At 44.3% G+C, this 17,886-nt stretch overlaps 2 protein-coding genes across 5 annotated transcripts in view; both read right to left on the bottom strand.

Moving 5' to 3' along the window:
- The window catches only part of GIMAP4 (GTPase, IMAP family member 4), a 25,493-nt gene extending 16,796 nt beyond the window's left edge, over window positions 1-8,697 (bottom strand). The window contains exon 1 of one of the 2 annotated variants that reach the window (XM_045506644.2): window positions 8,575-8,697. The gene's annotated coding sequence lies outside the window, so the exon portion shown is untranslated. The remainder of the gene's footprint in view (window positions 1-8,574) is intronic. The other variant, XM_074366784.1, reaches the window with a different exon arrangement.
- On the bottom strand, window positions 6,214-17,886 carry TMEM176B (transmembrane protein 176B). 3 transcript variants are annotated; one of them, XR_012508006.1, is made up of 8 exons: window positions 17,504-17,886; window positions 14,390-14,621; window positions 12,544-12,654; window positions 12,125-12,181; window positions 11,685-11,915; window positions 10,634-10,753; window positions 8,575-8,698; window positions 6,214-6,438 (listed from the first exon to the last, which is right to left on the bottom strand). XR_012508006.1 is itself a non-coding variant. In XM_010969939.3 (7 exons), the coding sequence occupies exons 1-7, from the start codon at window positions 17,620-17,622 to the stop codon at window positions 10,137-10,139; spliced, it is 963 nt and encodes a 320-aa protein (XP_010968241.2). In that variant the 5' UTR covers window positions 17,623-17,886; the 3' UTR covers window positions 9,183-10,136. The 3 variants fall into 3 exon arrangements, 1 of the variants encoding a protein (XP_010968241.2); XR_006720080.2 differs by lacking the exon at window positions 6,214-6,438 and adding an exon at window positions 6,487-8,043; XM_010969939.3 differs by lacking the exons at window positions 6,214-6,438; window positions 8,575-8,698 and adding an exon at window positions 9,183-10,229.

The raw sequence follows: 17,886 nt of genomic DNA, 5'->3' as shown, positions 1-17,886 counted from the left end.
AACATACTATGTTCTTGTACGAAAATACTACCATAAAATAAATATTCTTCCAAAATTGGTATATGGTAATTTAATTCCAACTGAAATCTCAACTTTTTGTATTAAAAATAGATAAAGCTCCCATGGGATGAAAAATGCCTAGCATAATTAAATCAGTCTGGAGTGACATAAGAACAAATAACACAACAATGTACATAGTACGTAGTGAATCCCAGTTAACAATGGAATTTAATATATGACAAAAGCAGGGAAATAATGGTTTATTTAGTAAGTAGTGCCTACCTAAATGTTTTTCCAACTAGAAGACAATAAAGCTGAGCTCCTACTTCAGACTATATAAAAATCCAAGAAGGATTAAACTCTTATCTGTAAAAATCAAAACAACAAAAATCTTTTATACAATATAGGAAACAATATGTATACTCTGAGAGTTGGGTATGCTTTCAAGCAAGACATGAAGCCAGAAGTTATCAAAGAAAAGATATCTTTAAATATTTTATTATAGCATCAAAGTTAAAGATGAAAGAAAATCAGATTTGAAAAAAAGATGAAATTTTCAGATCTGTTATTAAAAAAAAATTAAGGGAAATGTGCAATATATGTATGGATTGTCTAAAGATGAACAATAAATAGCCAATACATACATGAAAAGGTAGTCAACTTCCTAATTAGTCAAGGATGTGAAAATTAAATTGATTTACAAACATTAACATGAGTTATAGTATCTACTCCTGGCAGAAATGGATAGTGAGGTTAGGGGGAAGGACAAAGGACACTTTAATGCACTGCTGGTAACTGTAAATAGTTACAGCCTTTTGGGAAAGCTCTCTGATAATATTTATTGCATTTGTAAATATTTATATGCTTTAATGAGCAATCCCTTCCAAAAACTCCATCTCACGACTATCAAAAGTCCAGTCGGTGCAGCCCAGAAGCACAGCTTTGTTTCCAGAGGCCAAAATACAGGAAATGTGGTAAAAGCTCATCAGTAGGAGTATCAGGGAAACACTGTGCAATCGTTAAAAGGATGATTAGAATGCCTAAAATTAAATACACTGACCACACCAAGTGTTGGTGAGGATGCGGAGGAACTGGTTGGCATATAAAATGATGCAATTGATTTGGAAAACAGTTGGTCCCTTCCATGAAAAGTAAACATACATCCATGATGTTTCAGCCATTCCAATCTTAGGTATTTCCCAAGAGAAAGGAAAACCTATGTCCATAAAGACTCGTACCTGATCACAGATTTATCTGTAGCAGCCAGAAATTGGGAACAACACAAATGGCCATCAGCAGGTGAGCGGATAAACAAACTTGGGGATATCTACATGAAGGAATATTACTTCTAAATAAAAAGAAACGGACTGCTGATACATAACAACATGAATGGATCTCAAAATTACTACACTGAGTGAAAGAAGTCAAACAAATAGACAAAATGAATATACATTGTATGATTCCACTTTTACAAAACTCTAGAAAATGCAGATTAAACTATCTTGACAAAAAGCAAATTAGTGGTTTCCTGGGGATGGAGGGAGAATGGGGCCAGGAGGGAGGATTGCCAAGGAGCACAAGGACACTGTTAGGAGGTAATGGATGTAGTCACTACCTTAATTGTGCTCTATATATGTCAAAACTTATCAAATTGTACACTGTAAATATGAGCAGTTCATTGTAATCAATTGCACCTCAATAAAGATAAACCGACGCAAGTCAAAGCACAAACAAGCATACATAAGTTGGACAAGGCATTTGGAACGGTGAGGTAAGGGCAGAGGGGAGCTGGCCAAAGGAATGACCAAGAATTTTAGAAAGAAAAGAGGAAAAATACTGCGCTAAAGATAAAAACAAATATGAAATGTTCACCCTTGAAAACACAAAAAAATATTTTAAATTACGAAGTCTGGTGATTGGTTTTACATGGTTCTACCCTTTGGGCATGAAGGCTGCTGATTTTCAAACACACCGACTTTAAAGCAGTTACATCTGGTCCCGGAATCCGGAACAGATGTCTTTGGATAACTTTCTAAACCTGAGGTGCTTTTGCAAATTTTGGTTTGCATCCTAAATTTTTGGTCTACTCTCAGCAGTTACAGTCAGCTTGGCCTGTTTCGCGTGACTGGCACCATTCTCATCACTTTTACAATTTTGTCTCTAGTTCTAAGTAAGCGATCCAATCAGTAAGGCCCTTTTTGTTGCAGGAAACAGAAGTTCCCCTCACACAGCTTAAGCAAAAAAGGAAATTTATCTCATCTCAGTCATCTCTAGATTCTCTCTCTTCTCCCCTCTCCTGCTTCCACTACCCCCCCTTCCTCTGTCCTTTCTTTCTCTTTCCCCTCTTCCTCCTCTCCCCCATCCCTCTCCTCCCCTTCCCATCCCCCGCTCCTCCCCTCCTCTTCTCTTCCTGCTCCCTCCACCTCTCAGCACAGCTTTTAGTGTTAGTTTCTCTCCCACTGGCCCTCTCAGTGGGGGAGGGGCGTATGCAGGGCACCAGCTTACATTATTTTTACAGCTAGCAATCCAGGAAGAAAAAGAACTTCTTTTTCCAATTATTCCAACAAAAATCCCAGGACTGAGTCTTGTGGGACAGCCTTGGATCCCAAGCCCATCCCTAAACCCATGCCTCGGGGATGGAGGATGGGATACACATGGTCCCCCTCCCCCAAGTCCCAGCATGAGAGAGGGTGAGGTTATGGAGTCACTCAGGTAAAGTGCAGGGGCTGAGAGCCGAGGAGGAGTGTTTCCAAAGGAAATCAGGGAGCCTGCTCCCAGAAAGCGGGAATGGATGCTAAGCTGCCAAAACAATCAAGTCGCCCAAAAAGATTCTTTAAAAATTTTTAAGTTCTTAAGGTCAGTATTTATTTCTATTTTAAAATGCTCAAGAGATTTTTAAAAGGCCCAAAGATATTCCAGTTTAATATAAATTCAGACTGAGGTGGTGTCTGTTTCTCCCTTGCTGATGCCTCAATTTGATCCTGGTTAATTACACACTTGGATAATTCTTCTAGTCGGGCAATGGTGATTTCCTCTGACTCCCGGCATCTTCCATAAAAGTCCATCAGTCCAGGAATGATAGAAAATGCAATACCAGAAACAAGCACGACGTGTTTGCAGATCCTACTTGAACATCCTTCCTGTCTTATTTTCTGAAACCAGGTCCTCTGATTATCAATTTGGGAAGCTGAGATAATGACGAGTCTCATCTGGTATTAAACACAGCTCTCCTCTACAGAAACCAGCAAACACCCCTTCAAGATAAAACACATTCTCCCAAGGAAGGCAATATGAGGGGACTATAGATGAAACTAGACCTGATCAAGGTGAACTTTTGTGGAAAGAAGAAGAGGTGTTCCTGAGGGGGGTGTGGGTGGGGTGTGCTACTATTGGGTATAGCTTGAAAATGTCATTTTAAATTTGTGTTTTTAGAGAGCAATCCTTAAGCAATGCTATTTGCAATTACAAATATCTAAAACAAAATAAAGTGAATTATGTAGATGATTTTTAAAAGACAAATCAAAATTGAATGTTTCATTCATGTATTGACAGTGGTGTGCACCACAGTGATGTAGTTTACTTATGCATAATTTAAGTTGATCCTCTTTCTAAGTTATTTTTGAGTTTTCTTTGCAACGTTTACTTTTTTCTCAGCCAGTGACATCTTCATTATCTATGAATACCTGTCTCCCTGTCTCGTTCCATCACCAGGAGTGACTGCTCCAGCTTCTCATAGGGAAGATGCAGGTGTCCTCACCCTGCCCTTCCTCCCTCATCCCCACCGCCTTCAACTCCCACCTGCTGCCAACTTCATCTCTTGTATCTTCTTACAGATCAGATCCACTGGGAGATCCCACCTCTCCTTTGGTTGGGTTTCTCTAGTTTTTTTAGCATAAATCTTCAAATATCATTAAAAAGTACATGGGAGGCACAATTTCCAAATTCCAGATAGTGTGAAAATAATTTTTCCTGCCCCTTCATTCAAGAGCCAGATTGACTGCACTTTAAAAACTTCCCAATTCAAAATCATTTTCCCTCAAAATTCTGATGCCATTACTCCATTTGTTCTCCAGCTTAGACTGGATCTGATGCCAGTCTAATTCTTATACCTTTGTAAGCACCCTAATCATTATTGCCATTGTTTGTTGTTTAACTTTTGGAATTTTCTTCTTATCCTGGGTGCTCAGAAATTTCATGAAGATGGGTCTAAGTGTGAAAGAGTCGATTTTTTCCTATTTCTTGTGGGCCTTCTCATTCTGCAAATAAAGTCTTCCCGTAACTCTGTAGTTTTCTTCATACTGATTTTTCCTCCCTAGTCCTTTCTCCCCTTCAGAGGTTCCTATTAGTGGATGTCTCACTAACAGAACCGATTATCTTCTTTTGCTCTGATTTTGTTCTCTCATATTTCATACCTCTTCCTCTTCTTCATCTTTTTGTTTTCTAGATTTTCTTTAGACTTTTTTTTTAGCAACCATAGGTTTAATCTCTAAGTAACTCTTGTCTTCTAGTCCCCGGAGACAGCATGTTCTTATGGCTGATGGCTGCAATAGACTGCTCCCTATGCTGCTGAGGGTGCTGTTTGGATGTGTTTCCCTTCCGCTTCTCTAGCAGCTCACTGGGACCTCTGCTTTCCTCAGGCACCTGGTCTTCTTGCAAATGAAGGTAGAGGCAGCATCTGAATGTGCCACATCCACTCTGGAACTTTCCTGGGGACCCTCCCCACCCAGGAAGTCAGAAAACGAGGCCTTACTATGTAAGTGAGCAGCACCCTATTATCATTGGTGACCATCTGTAATGGTGTTTGTAACTGCTTAACTGTATGATGGCTTAAAGGGTTTTTCTCATGCTCCTGCTGACCAGGGTTGGGCTGGAGAAGAGGGAGGCTTGGATGGTCCGCCCAGCTCCCTTGTGGTGCTGGTGCTGCGTGCAGGGATCACGCTCAGTGCCCTCCTCCTGACCTCAGTGCCCTCCTCTTGACCCCTTGCGGTTTCCTCATATCCTTTCGTTGGAGGAGCATTAGTTCAATGGCATTAAGTACATTCACGTTGTTGTGCAACCATCACCACCATCCATCTCCAGAAATTTTCCATTTATCCTAAATAGAAAGTCTCTTCCCATTAAATACTAACTCCCAATTTTCCCCTCTCTCTAAACTATACACTTAAAGTGGTTTAAATGGTTTTAAAAGTTAATGAAAATAAATAAATTTTAATACATAGATAACTAAGATACTTTTAGTGAGAGTTGGGAGAAAAAACAGCAAAGACTTCAAAGTTGGTACTTTTCTTACAGAAAAGAAAACAAATAATGTAGTAAGTTTAAAGAAATAAAATAGATCATCAATGGCATGACTGGGAACAAGAGAGCATCAGAAAAGAACAGGAATATTTTAAAAAGAAGCTAGTATAGTATCTTGAAAAAAATTTTTTTAAATAATTTCTCAGGGAGCATTTTCGAAGGAAAATAAATTCCTATACAACTACACATTTTGAAGTAAATCTTCAAAACACCAAAGATAAGATAAAGATCTTAAAGGCAACCAGAACTGGAAATAATTAACTAAAGCTAGAATTTTATATCCAGTGAAACTATTTATCTTGAGCCAAGTATAATAAAGAACATTATGATAAATAAAAACTAAGAAGGCTTACCACCAAGAGACCCCACTTTTTTTCCAGTGTTTGCAGTGACTTTTTTTCGTGTTTACATTTTACTTTTACTTTTCATGGGGGTATAATTGATTTACAATATTGTGTTAGTTTCAGGTGTACAGCAAAGTGATTCAGATGTTTATGTATATATTCTTTTTCAGACTCTTTTCCATTCTAGGTTATTACAAGCTAGTGAATATATTTCCCTGTGCTGTACAATAAATCCTTGTTGTTTATCTGTTTTATATATGGCAGTATCTATCTGTTAATCCCATACTCCTAATTTACCCCTCCCCCCTACTTCCCCTTTGGTAATCATAAGTTTGTGTTCTATGTCTCTGAGTCTGTTTCTGTTTTGTAGACAGATTCTTTTGTATTATTTTTTAGATTCCACACATTTGTGATATCCTATGATATTTGCCTTTTTCTTTCTGACTTACTTCACTTTGTATGATAATCTCTACATCCATCCAAGTTGCTGCAAATGGCAATATTTCATTCTTTTCTATGGCTGGATAATATTCCATTTTATACACACACACACACACACACACACACACACACACACACACACACACACACACACCTCACATCTTCTTTATCCAGTCATCTGTTGATGGACATTTAGGTTGCTTCCACGTCTTGGCTAATGTAAATAGTGCTGCTATGAACGTTGAAGTGCATGTATCTTTTCAACTTAGAGTTTTTGTCTTTTCTGGATATATGCCCAGGAGTAGGACTGCTGAATCATATAAGAGACTTCCACTTTTGAAGAAACTTTTAAAGGCTGCACCTCAAGAAAGAAGAAAAATTATATCCAAAAGAATGCCTGGACTATAGAAAGAAAAGAAGAGCTTTTTTTTTTTTAATGAAAACATACATAAATTTAAACAAACACTGAGTATACAAAAAATCTAATTTGTGGGGTTAAAATAAATCGAGATAAAACTAAAATTCAAGATAAGAATCTCATATAACAAGGAGCATTCTAAAGGCACTATATTTTTCAGGTAAAAGACAAGGCTATTGATTATCTTTAGAATTTGTTTAGTCAGGTGCACATGCTTTAAAAAAGAAAAAGATTTCAAAGGAAACCACTACAAAAGGAGAAATCCTCCTGAATGAGCAGTGGGTGGGGGTTGAAGATGGGGAGAGGGAGAAATAAACCGAACCAATAAACGCTGAAGACGGTCGGAGCAGCACCTGCTGCTACTGAAAACCAACACCGTATTGTCTCCCTCCTACTTCAGAAAGGTGTTGTTTTTTTTAAACAAAGTTGATAATGTTCCATAAAACTTAACTACAAACTTTTTTGTCAGCAAGTCTTTGGATCTGAATCTCCGGGGCCTTCTTTGTGTTGTTTAAGGTGACTTGGCCTTATCCCGTCCACTGAAATATCTCTGAACAGACTCTGGGCAGTGCAGGGGCAAGAAACAGTAAATGAATATTCCAGTAGCAGGAAAGCCCTCCCCTCCCCGTCATTTCATAGCTTTCTCTTTAGGATACACTTTTGCAGGCAGTTTTCCTGATTGACCCAGGCAGGTAAAGGAGCAGAAGGCAGGGAAATTCCCAGATGCCTCCCAGATTGAGTAAGAACAGCGACCACCCACATCACAGCAGCAAACAACCCCTGGCCCCGGGCTGAGCCTGGAAAGCCCGGAGGAGGAGCCGGGAAGCGAACGGAGGAGGAGCTGCAGGCGGACAGGGGCTCCTTCCGCCCCTCCTGGTCCAAGCAGCGGTCAGCTCCCGGAGGGGGACCAAGCTCTGATGACTGCAGGCTCAAACGTGAACACAACTGGGTCTTAAACACCAAATGTGAGACCACTTTAATGACCACGTTTAGGAATCTGGAATCTGGTGCTGTTGTTAAAGGACCAGTATCCAAATGGGGAGATGAGGAGCCAACGAAACACGGTGGAAAGTAGTGATTGGAAACGAGAAACAGAACCATTTCCTGTTTACACTCTGAATGGTTTTAAATCCTTCAGTAAATATAAAGAGGCTTGGGATTATCTGCCTGACCCCATGTCAGGGTCATGAAGTGATTTCTAGCTGCGTGTATGCAGTTTGGCCACCAAGACTGAGCTGTGCAAATAGACAAATAGCCGTTGGTTTTTCTAAGTAAACAAAAGAAAGGGGTAAACTCTAAGTTTACCATGTACACATCTATCAAGGGGGAGAGGAGTGTGACATCTGATTTCCTACAGAAAAGGAAACCAAAGATGAGCAAACTCCCACAGCTATTCACAAATTGAGGAGAGGGAGGGCAGGGGAGACAGAAAATTGGGGAGGGTGGGGGAGTCCGGTGGAGGAGTCGCTTCCCCCAGAGACTTAGAAACTTCAGGGGGAAAAAAGAGGTTGCCAGACTCTGACAGTAAGAGATGACTTCATGCTGCAAAACAAAAACGACAGCGTTTAAACAAACCATCAAGCTGACGTCTGTTTACCAGGATGAAAAATGAAAAGAACTTCTGTCTGATCTAGCCATAAAAGGACTGGTTTAGAAATACTGACGCACAGGAATGCATAGCATCTTAAGCTGAAAAAAGTAAAGCTGCCTCCTCTTCCCAGCATCTTCAGTTCTGCCCTGCTGTTGCTTCTTATCAAGGAAATTCCTTTTTAGAACTCTAAATTTATTAAGTACACATCTATCAAAATTTATCAAATTTTACATCTGAAATGTGTGTAGTTTACTGTACAGGAACCATACCACAATAAAGATGTTTATATATATATATATATATATTTTTTTTTTAAGGTACAAACTTCCAGTTTTAAGATAAATGGGTACCAGGGATATAATGTACCACATGTTAAATAGAATTAACACTGCTATATGTTTTATGTGAAGGCTACTGGGAAGTGGGTTCTGGGAATTCTCATCACAGGAAAAAAGCTTTTTTCTATTTCTTTAATTTTGTACCTGCGTGAGATGGTGGCTGTTCACTGGGCTTGCGGTAATCACTTCATGATGTATGTGGGTCAAATCATTCTGCTGTGCGCCTTAGATGTATTCGGTGCTGTATGTTAATTATATCTCAATAAAACTGGAAGAAAAAATAGGATTAAAAAAAAAAAAAACCTCTAAGGTTACCAAGTTCATAAAAAGAATGACAACAAAGAGATCAAATTCAAGAGGGTCTGTCCTCTGTCTGAAAAAGCCCCCTAGGTGTGATTACCTGTGCTTCTCAAACTGTGCTGAGCCCAGCAAGCACCTGGGGATCTTGAGAAAATGCAAATCTTGGTTCGGAGGTCTAGGGTGGGGCAAAGAGATTGTGTCTCTAGCAAGCGCTCCGTGTTACCCATGCCACCGGTCCCAGAATCTGGGGGCAGGTGCACAGCTGGGGAAGCCAGAGTTCAGGCTCCCTGAGTTCCGTCAGTCACCCAGCAGAACTAACCACTCCCTCCACTGGGGTCCCCAGCACCAGGATGGCAAACTCTATCTTAGGATTTGTGGACCATTTAGTCTCTGTTGAGACCACTCAACTCTACCTTTGCAGCATAGACAGTGTGGAAACCAGTAAGTGTGGCTGTGTTTCAATAAAACTTTATTTATAAAAACAGATGGCAGACCAGATTTGCCCCTCCGGGTATAATTTGTCAAACCCTGTCCAATACTCTGAACATAATTCTGTCTCATCTCTGTGACCTTTTATTACACAAGCCTGTTGACACATCTCTAAGGACTAGGCCAGTGAGGAGCCCTCCACTCTAAATTCCCACAGCGGGGCCACGCCTCGCTCATCCCAGCAGCTCTGCACCTGTCAGCGCAGCCTTGTGGGGCAGGACTGTGCAGTGGGCAAAGGGGGGCTCCCCGGCCACTTCTGCTGTGGGTCTGCTAAGTCGTAATAAAGCCTGCCTCTCAGAGAGGAAGAGAGAGAGGGAGGGAGGGAGAAAGAGAGAGAGAAAGAAAGAAAAAGGAAGGAAGGATGGGAAGGAGGGAGGGAGGAAAAATCTTGTTCCATGCCTCACATAATTCTGTAAAGCCCAAAGACCAGTTATAGATGCCTGAAGACAATCTTGGTGGGTAAAAACGTTCTCAGTCTATGAGGGTTATTTTCACTTTACATTGAACAGAAAGAAATCCTAACAAGGAGTTTTTGCACTTGGGATATAGAGCAGAACATAATTAAATTGAGTCTTATTGGAACCTTGTGGCCATAAGATAAATAACTTTTGTTTAATTCCTTGTGTATCAACACACCACGCATATCAACAAAGGGAGACCACATCCTTCCTGCACAAAATTTTTGTTTGTAGTTGATTCTCTTTAATCAGCATTGAGGAAAACATGACAATACCTGTCCATTGAATTGAGGACATGAGTGGGAGAGTGGGTGAGGGTGGGGGGGAGAGGAGGCGGGGCCAAAGGAAGCAAGTGTGAGGGACAGGGCAGGGAGGGGCCCTGGGGAGCACGTGCCCCTCTGAACAGGCCCTGGGCTGCTCTGGAAGGACGTGCAGGGTCCAGGCAAGGTCTTGGGCTGCTCACAGGACAATGGTAGCTGTGGGCTTCTCCCTGGAGGGGGAGCGAGGCACTGAATTCTCCCCTAGTAGCTTCCTCTCTGACCCTTCCTCATCCTAGGGGGAAAAAAACAGGAGGAAAATCAATTCTTGGGAGGAAAAGGATGGGGCAGTTAGCTCCATAGAACCAGGTACAAGGCAAAAGAGGGAAGCAGGGGAGGAAAAGGTGATGGGGAAAGGGAGCTAGACAAGATTTAGGACAAAAAAGAGGGGAAGTGGGGAAATGAGAGTAAAGGAGCTCAGGGGGAAGCAGAGGGCAGAAGGTAACCCAGGACAGAGTGTTGGGGTCATGTTCTCACAGTCCCCAGACAGCAAAGGGCAGAGCCGAGCATGGGAAAAAAGTGGAGTGAGGTGGAGCATGACCACTGCAAAGCAGTGTTCCTGGCCATGATGTCCCACCCTGTCCCTGGAGCCTCACCCACCAGAACCAGTCTTTCCCTAATGCCCCCTCAACAGCTCACCAGGGCCCGGGAGCTCTGGCCACACAAGCTTCGAAGACCCATGACCAAGGAAGCCAAGGATACAATGACCTGCAGGACACAGATGGCCAGGAGCAGAGCACGGATTCCCAGGAAGAAGTTCTGAAGATAAAGGGAGAAAAAGATTACAGTTGGGAGTCTGCTCCTCTGATTTTGTTACTCTCACCTTGTCACCCCAGCAGGTATCAGACTCTATCCAACTAACTACTTCCCACCAAAGCAGATGGCATTTTCCAACTATGGGGCCAGCCACAGATTCCACTCCATTTGCTGGTCTGCAGTGTGACCTAACCACCCTGCTAGGGAGAGGTGGGGGTTCTATTGCTTCACCCCTAGATTCCGGAGGGGCCTGAGAATGCTTTGATCAATAAAATACAGTGCAAATGACCCTATGCCAATGACGGAGTAGCCCTTAACTGGCCTGGAAGCTTCCATTTCCTACTTCTTGAAATGCTGACTGGGATACTCCCTTCGGGACCTAGTTGCTGGGCTACGAGAAGCCCAAGCCACTTGGAGAAGTCATTGTAGGCTCCTTGGCTGAGAGCCCCAGCTGAGGTCCCTGCCACATGGGTGTGCAGTCTTGGCAGTCCAGCCCAATCGAGCTCTTGGATGACTTCACCCCCAATTGACATCTGACTGCAACTGCATGAAAAAATCCAAGTGAGGACTCCCCACGTGAGCCTAATCAGCCCACAGGATGGGAGAAATAATAATAACTGTGGTGCTAAGCCACTACATTGTGGAGTGGTGTGTTACGCAGCAGTAGGTAACTGGAACAGCCACACTAGAAAAGACAGAAGGATGGTTCATGACATCCTCTCTTCGACGTCTCCCCTTTGCTCGTCATCCCCTGTGATTCAGGGAAATTTCATGAAGACCTGAACAATGTCTTTAGTGTAAGTTAAAACCTCCTGAACCAAAGACCTAGGATGAGGTCCAAGCTCAAAGAGCCGACATCTCTGCCCTCCGGTGCCCCAGCTCCCCAGTTCACAGCTGTGATGCGTCCCTGGAAGGCTGGACTCTCCTTTCTCACCATCAGCATTTGCATGTAGTTTCTGCAGCGATCCTCCTCCCATAGTGTATAGGAACTGCCTCGCCTCCTCTGAAGGTACGCAGCGGTGGTGGTGACAGGGACTAAAGAATGACACACAGAGCTGATGTCGAAGAAGCCATCAGGTTGCCAGATTAAGCTATTCACACAGAGGACGACAGCAGCCGTGGCCGTGGCAATGCCAGCCAGGATGAGCAGGCCTGATACGCAGCCCTAGAAGAGACAGGTGCAGGATACAGACTCCCTCTTTCCGGTCTCCTCTTCCCCCAGCTTTTGGGCCCAGGAAACCTTCCCTACTCCTCCAGGAAAGATCCCAGGATATTTGAAACCAAAGGGGAGAAGACAGAAAAAAAGGGCAGAAAAACTGAGACATAGGAGGGGGCAGAAGACAAGGTGAGGGGTGGAGGATGCCTAAGACTCACTGAAAGTTTGCCCTGGTGCTTCTCATGAGCAATGGCCCCAGCTCCTGCTGCGATGGCCTAGGAAGAGAAGACACCAGAAAAATCTGCAGTTTAGTCTCCTGAAATATCCCCTATCACCCTTCTCCCCAAAGACCCCAGAATACCCAATTTGAAGCAGGATCCAAGGGCAGGCAGAGAATCCTAGCAAGTGGACTGGACTCCAGTTACAACTGCTCCGCACTTCCCAGCCTCGCCTCAAGAGGAAAATGGCGCGTGGAAGGATTTTGCCCATGCCCTAAGGCAGCTTCTTCATGGCAAAGGGCCTCTGGGCTCTTTGGTCTCTTCCCCAAATCCCTGACCCAGATCCAAAGGAACTTTCTTTCTTTTTCTGTCCATAACCACTTGCCTCCCACTGAGCCCACAACCCCGTCCTTACTCACCACAGACCCTGCCCAGAAGGCACAGCCTGAGGCACGCAGCTCAGTCCAGGGCCCCAAGTAGAGAAGGGCTCCGAGAGCACAGCTCACAGCCCCCAGCAGCACCTGGGCCACCTGTAAGACACGGGCAACGCCAGACCCCCTTCCCATGAGCCCACGCCCCCGGGACCAGCCGCCCAGCTCCCACCCACGCAGCCTTCCTCCCCTTTCCTCTGCTTTGACTTCTCCGCAGCTCTGGCTCTGGAAGTTCCCTTAACATCCACAAAGCAGCACGTCCTGGGTCTGACTTCCCAGGCTTTTATCCTTCATTGTTTTCCTCAGTACCACACTTTGTCATCCCACCTGGTGATTCCTGCTTTATTTTCCCTCAATTTCCCTTGCGAAGCCCATCATCCTGCCCAGGAGGGGCCACAAAGGCCTCCTTCGAGAACAGAGTGTGGTTAGCTGAGAGCCGACAGGGGTCAGCGCCTTCAGGGTCCCCTCATCTTTCAAGTTGAGGGCACACTCTTTAGGGATGGCCGCCCAGCCAATGATTAGACAAGGCGGGGTTACGAGGACCATTTCCACCTAACATGGAACTCCTGTAATGAGCAGTCTTTGCTCCCAAGCTCCCCACTGGGCTGGCACAGACCCTGTCTGCAACATGAGCTGATGTCTCCCTTGCCCAAACCTGCCCTTGCTCTTTTCCCTTCATGGGTGTTACACCCCAGTAAACGTCCTGTACCCCCCAGCAACAACTCATCCACTTGCTGCAGGATCCAGCTATCACAGCCTTTTAGACATCACCACCTACGTGTCCTGCCGGCCTCTCAGATCCATCACATCCCCACCCCCACCCCCACCCCCAGTGTCTCCCTTCCTGACTTCCAGAGCTCCAATCTTCTGGTCACCCACACTCCAAACCTCAGCATCTTCTCAGACTCCTCTCCTCCATTGTAGCCCCACTGCATTCACTCCCAAGTCATGGAGACCTGCATCCACAAAGGATGGGCTCCTCTCTTTCCTCATCATTTCTGCTCTGACCTTGCAGGAGCAGAACCTCTATACTTCTTACCTGGACACCTCCTGGCTGTGAGGCAGCCAAAAGCTCAGGTTCCTGCTCAGAATCCATCCACAGCCTTCCCACCATCGAAGGTGATTCGGGACAGGCTCCTCACCCTGTCACTCAGGCTCTCAGCACTATGGCGCTGAGTTAGGTCTGCATTTCCGGCCTCATCAGCCAGGAGTCTCATTCTCTTTACTCCAACAGAACTTGCCCTGTGCTTTCTGGCTTCGTTGCCCTTGTTCCTGCCATTCTTTTAACCTGGGATTCCTCTTTTTCCATCTTCCACCTCTGTCTAAACACATTTCTTCATTCAAGATCCAGTTCAGATGCCAACCCCTACAGGATGCTGTCCTGCCTCCCAAGATGTCACCTGACCTGCCTCTAATTCTTGGTATTTGTGTGGTTGCCCGATCCCTTCTGAAGGGTGCTGGGCACTGTCGGGTCCTCGTCTAGGGATTCGCTCTGTAGTTTTCCCCCAAAGTGCCTACCGTATTGCCGGGCGTCTGCCGGTCCTCTGTCCACGCGGGTTCAATTAACCTGAATTAACAGCCTCCAGGGAGTCTCCACTATCCCCCACCTCCGGCTGGGACTGCTCACGTTGCACCAAAGAAGAGGGCCATTATTCCTTTCCATCCCAAACTCTGTAGTGAAACTCCCAAAACCTTCTTTTCCCAAACAAGATGGGATATGAATAGTGGGTTTTCATGGGGTTTCAACCCACTTTCCTTTTTTGCATCCTGTTGAAGAAGGAGTGTTACCCTCCTCAGTGTCACCCTGCTAACTCCCCCTCCAGCCCGCTCTTACCCCTAGTGCCAGCTGGCCATGGCTTATCCTGGCCTTGGAAGGGCGGTGAGAAAGGCGCTCCTTCAGGGAATTCCCAGCTTTTAGCAGTTGTGCCAAAGCTGATTCCTGGTGGATGTGGATGTCGATGTGGGTGGGCTGGGACAGCGTGGAGGCCACATCGACCCCATTCACAGTCAGCATGTTTTGCGTCATCCTGTCTGCCGGGGAGATGTACGGAGGTGAAGTCTGGGAACTAGGTAGGGTAAAAAGGAATACATCGCCTGAGTGCAGGGAAAGAAAACAGTCTCCTTGTCAAGGGTCTTCCCAGTGCAGGTGTCCATGTCACAGTGCCCTTAACCTGGGATGCAAATCTGAATCATCACACATATTCTTGGACATACCCCTAAAATGGTCAGATACAGTTTGTCTGGGTCTTGGGATTGACAAAGATAAGAATCTGAATTATTTCAGCAACTTAGTATATATATTTACGCATAATATTTTCATTTGATTTAGAAAAAACAGAAGATTAAAAAAAGGTGTACCTTTAAAACCCTCTCTCCTATCTTTGTCTCTCAGCTAGCTAGTTACCTTCCAGGTGGAAAAATACTATCATTTTCTTACATATCCTACAATGACTTTTTTGCAACATAAAAACACGTAAAAATATTCTTTTTCTCCCTTCTTTCCCACAAATGGCAGGATGCTACACACACAGCTTCTGCGCAATGATTTGTTCACAAAACCCAGTTTTAAAAATAATCCTGCATAGGAAATTATATTCAATATCCTGTAATAAAGCATAATGGACATGAATATGAAATATATACACATATATATAACTGAATCACTTTGCTGTACACCAGAAAGTAACACAACATTGTGAAAATTTTTTAAATATAAAATAAATAAAAAGAAGAAAAGAATCCTACATCGCTCCATAAAATGTCTCCTTGCTCATTTGTATGGCTGTATAGTATTCCATTGTGCAACTGCATCATAATTTTTTTAAACAGTCCCTTACTGATAGACATTTGTGTTTTTCTTACAAACAGTATGGTATGGTATCAGCAGGTCAGTAGGATTATACATTTGTCATTTTAATAAATATTACCCTCCGTGGAGCTACATCATGCAATTCACATACAGAAGCAAGTTCCAAGAGTCTCCACTGCCCCTCCCCATGGCTAGCAGAAGGCGTCAGCAAACTGAAATCTTTTTTAAATGTATATAAGGAAAATCACATTCCGTTGTAGATTTTAATCCTTTTTATGCAATAAAATACCCCCTTTTAATTGTGTGTCTCAAGGCATTTTAACAAATGTGAAAATTTGTACAACCATAACTACAATCAAGATACAGAACATTTCTGCGTTGCAAAAAGTTCCCTAGTGTCCTCTCCCCAATAAACTCTCCCCAAGCCCTGCTCCCAGGTAACCAACAATCAGCTTTCTGTGACTATTCTAGTAGCGTTAGTTCTCTTATGAATGAGATTGGTCATCTTTTTTTCCCCTTCTTTTGTGAGCTTTCCATTCATGTCCTATGACCTGCCTGTTTTACTTTGTTTTGTTTTGGTCTTTATAGGAGTTCTTTGTGTATTTGAAAATTACCATCTGTCACTTGAGTTCCAAATACTGCTTTACAGTTTATGATTTATCCTTTGACTTTGCTCGTATTTTCATTTTATCAAAGTTTTCAATCATTTTTTATGATTTCTGGGTCTTCTAACATACTTAAAAAGGACTTTCCCATCTCAAAGTTATAAAATAATTCTTCTATGTTTTCTTCTAAGTGTTTTTATGTTTTCAGTTTTCACATTTAAATGTTGATCCATCTGGAATTTATCTTGTAAGTAAGTTGTAAAGAATGGATCCAAGTTAGTTTTATTTTGTATTTTTCAGATGGCTGACTTCTGAAGACTATGTTCTGTTTATCATCTTTCTCCCACTGACTAAAATGCTCCCCTGAGCAAAAATGCAATTCCCATAGGAATCCAAGTCTATTTTAGTCTTTATATTCTGCCCACTGGTGGGTCTGATGATCCATCATCACCATAATTTTAATTGTGAGTATAGAGTTTAATATTTAGTTGAGCTGTTTCATGACCCCACCCCATGTTACTTTTTTCTTTCATGGTTGTTTTTGCTTAACTGCTTCTCCTTATACACTTTAGAATCAACTTTCCCAGGTCCAAAAGTAATCCTCTACAGGTGATTCTCATGGACATCCTACTTACGTGTCGCTGTTTAAATCGTAATATTATTAATAACAGTTCTAATAACATCAGCAACAACAGTAAGCTTAAAGTCTTCCCACTTGTAACCTATGTGCTCTTCAGAGCAGTTTCACCCTCTCACCTGCCTGGTCTCCTTTGAGCTATAAACGACAGATGTTTGACAATTCTGCAGATGCGCAAAGCAGTTCATACTTGTTCGCAGACACACAAGGAAGTCCAGCCTGGATTCTAACCAGATCTTCCTTAGGGCCCAAGAGTCACCATCACGCTGCAGCCATGAATGTGCCTTGGGCTCCAGCTCCCTCTGAACACCCTGGGTACCACCGCTACCCCCACCCACCCACCCTGGACTCCAGTCCCCAGATTATCCTAGCTTCCTGCTCTTCCTCCGAGCCAGGTCAGCCCCGTGAAGATTCCCCACCCTGACTCCATGCTGTGGGCTCTTTCTTGGTGCCCTGGATACTACCTCTGCCTGACTCCTCTCAGTGACTCTAAAGCTGGGAAGAGAGGGCCAGCATCCCTGCTACACCCTGGGCCCTCCACCTCCACCTTTACTAGCAAAGGATCTCTCATCGCAAAAGCACCTGAGCCTCAGCCACCCAACCCTCAATAAAGGCATGAAGCATTGGTGAGGGTGAGGGAGAGCCAGGTTGACGTGGCTGGGCACGGGACCCCCACCCTCCCCAGCCATCCTTCTAGGATCACACCCTCTATCCAGTGCGTCCCTCCCTCCCAAGTAAGTCCTCTGGGAACCAGGAATGGGGGGAGAATGACATCCTGTGAGACAGGATGGGGACTTTGGGGACTGGTCTTGGAGACTCCTTGAGAGAAAGGGAGAGGGGTCCTGCAGTGAGAGTCTCTTGGGAGGGAATCACCCGGGCTGTCAGGGCCCTGCTCACCTGCCGTCACCAGTGCTGAGCAGAGCAGAGCTAGGCGGAGCTGCCCCAGAGCTGAGGAACCTGCCAGTGGTGGGGAGCCGAAGGAAGCGGTGGAGGGATGAGGCCCTGACCTTCAGCATCTTGACTTCCCAGAAAATAGCTGGGCCAAAGGGGCCCCTCTAGGGGGATTCCGTCTTGGGTAGATAATGAGGCTGGCTGGAGAAGACAGCGCCCCCATACACACATACACACTGGCACACTCATACCCACTCAGACAGCACACACTCGCAGCACGGAGTTCAGAAAGCCCTTGCTGGGCGGGATAGGGAGAGGACACGCTCATAGGGTTCCTCCGGGCCGGTCAGCTCCATGGTCTCCAAGCCACCCACTTCACCCTGACACTC

Source organism: Camelus bactrianus, chromosome 7 (genome assembly GCF_048773025.1).
Source record: "Camelus bactrianus isolate YW-2024 breed Bactrian camel chromosome 7, ASM4877302v1, whole genome shotgun sequence".
In the NCBI taxonomy this organism is placed as follows: Eukaryota; Metazoa; Chordata; class Mammalia; order Artiodactyla; family Camelidae; genus Camelus; species Camelus bactrianus.
Note: the sequence above shows the minus strand (reverse complement) of the source record. Positions and strands in the feature narration are given on the sequence as shown.

Bases quoted from the DNA above. Each gene is read 5' to 3' on its own strand.
- TMEM176B (XM_010969939.3), bottom strand. From the start codon at position 17,622: ATGCTGAAGGTCAGGGCCTCATCCCTCCACCGCTTCCTTCGGCTCCCC. The intron at 12,655-14,389 runs GTAAGAGCGGGC...CGTGTCTTACAG, and splicing joins ATGGCCAGCTGGCACTAGGG to GTGGCCCAGGTGCTGCTGGG. The intron at 12,182-12,543 runs GTGAGTAAGGAC...TTCTCTTCCTAG, and splicing joins CCTTCTGGGCAGGGTCTGTG to GCCATCGCAGCAGGAGCTGG.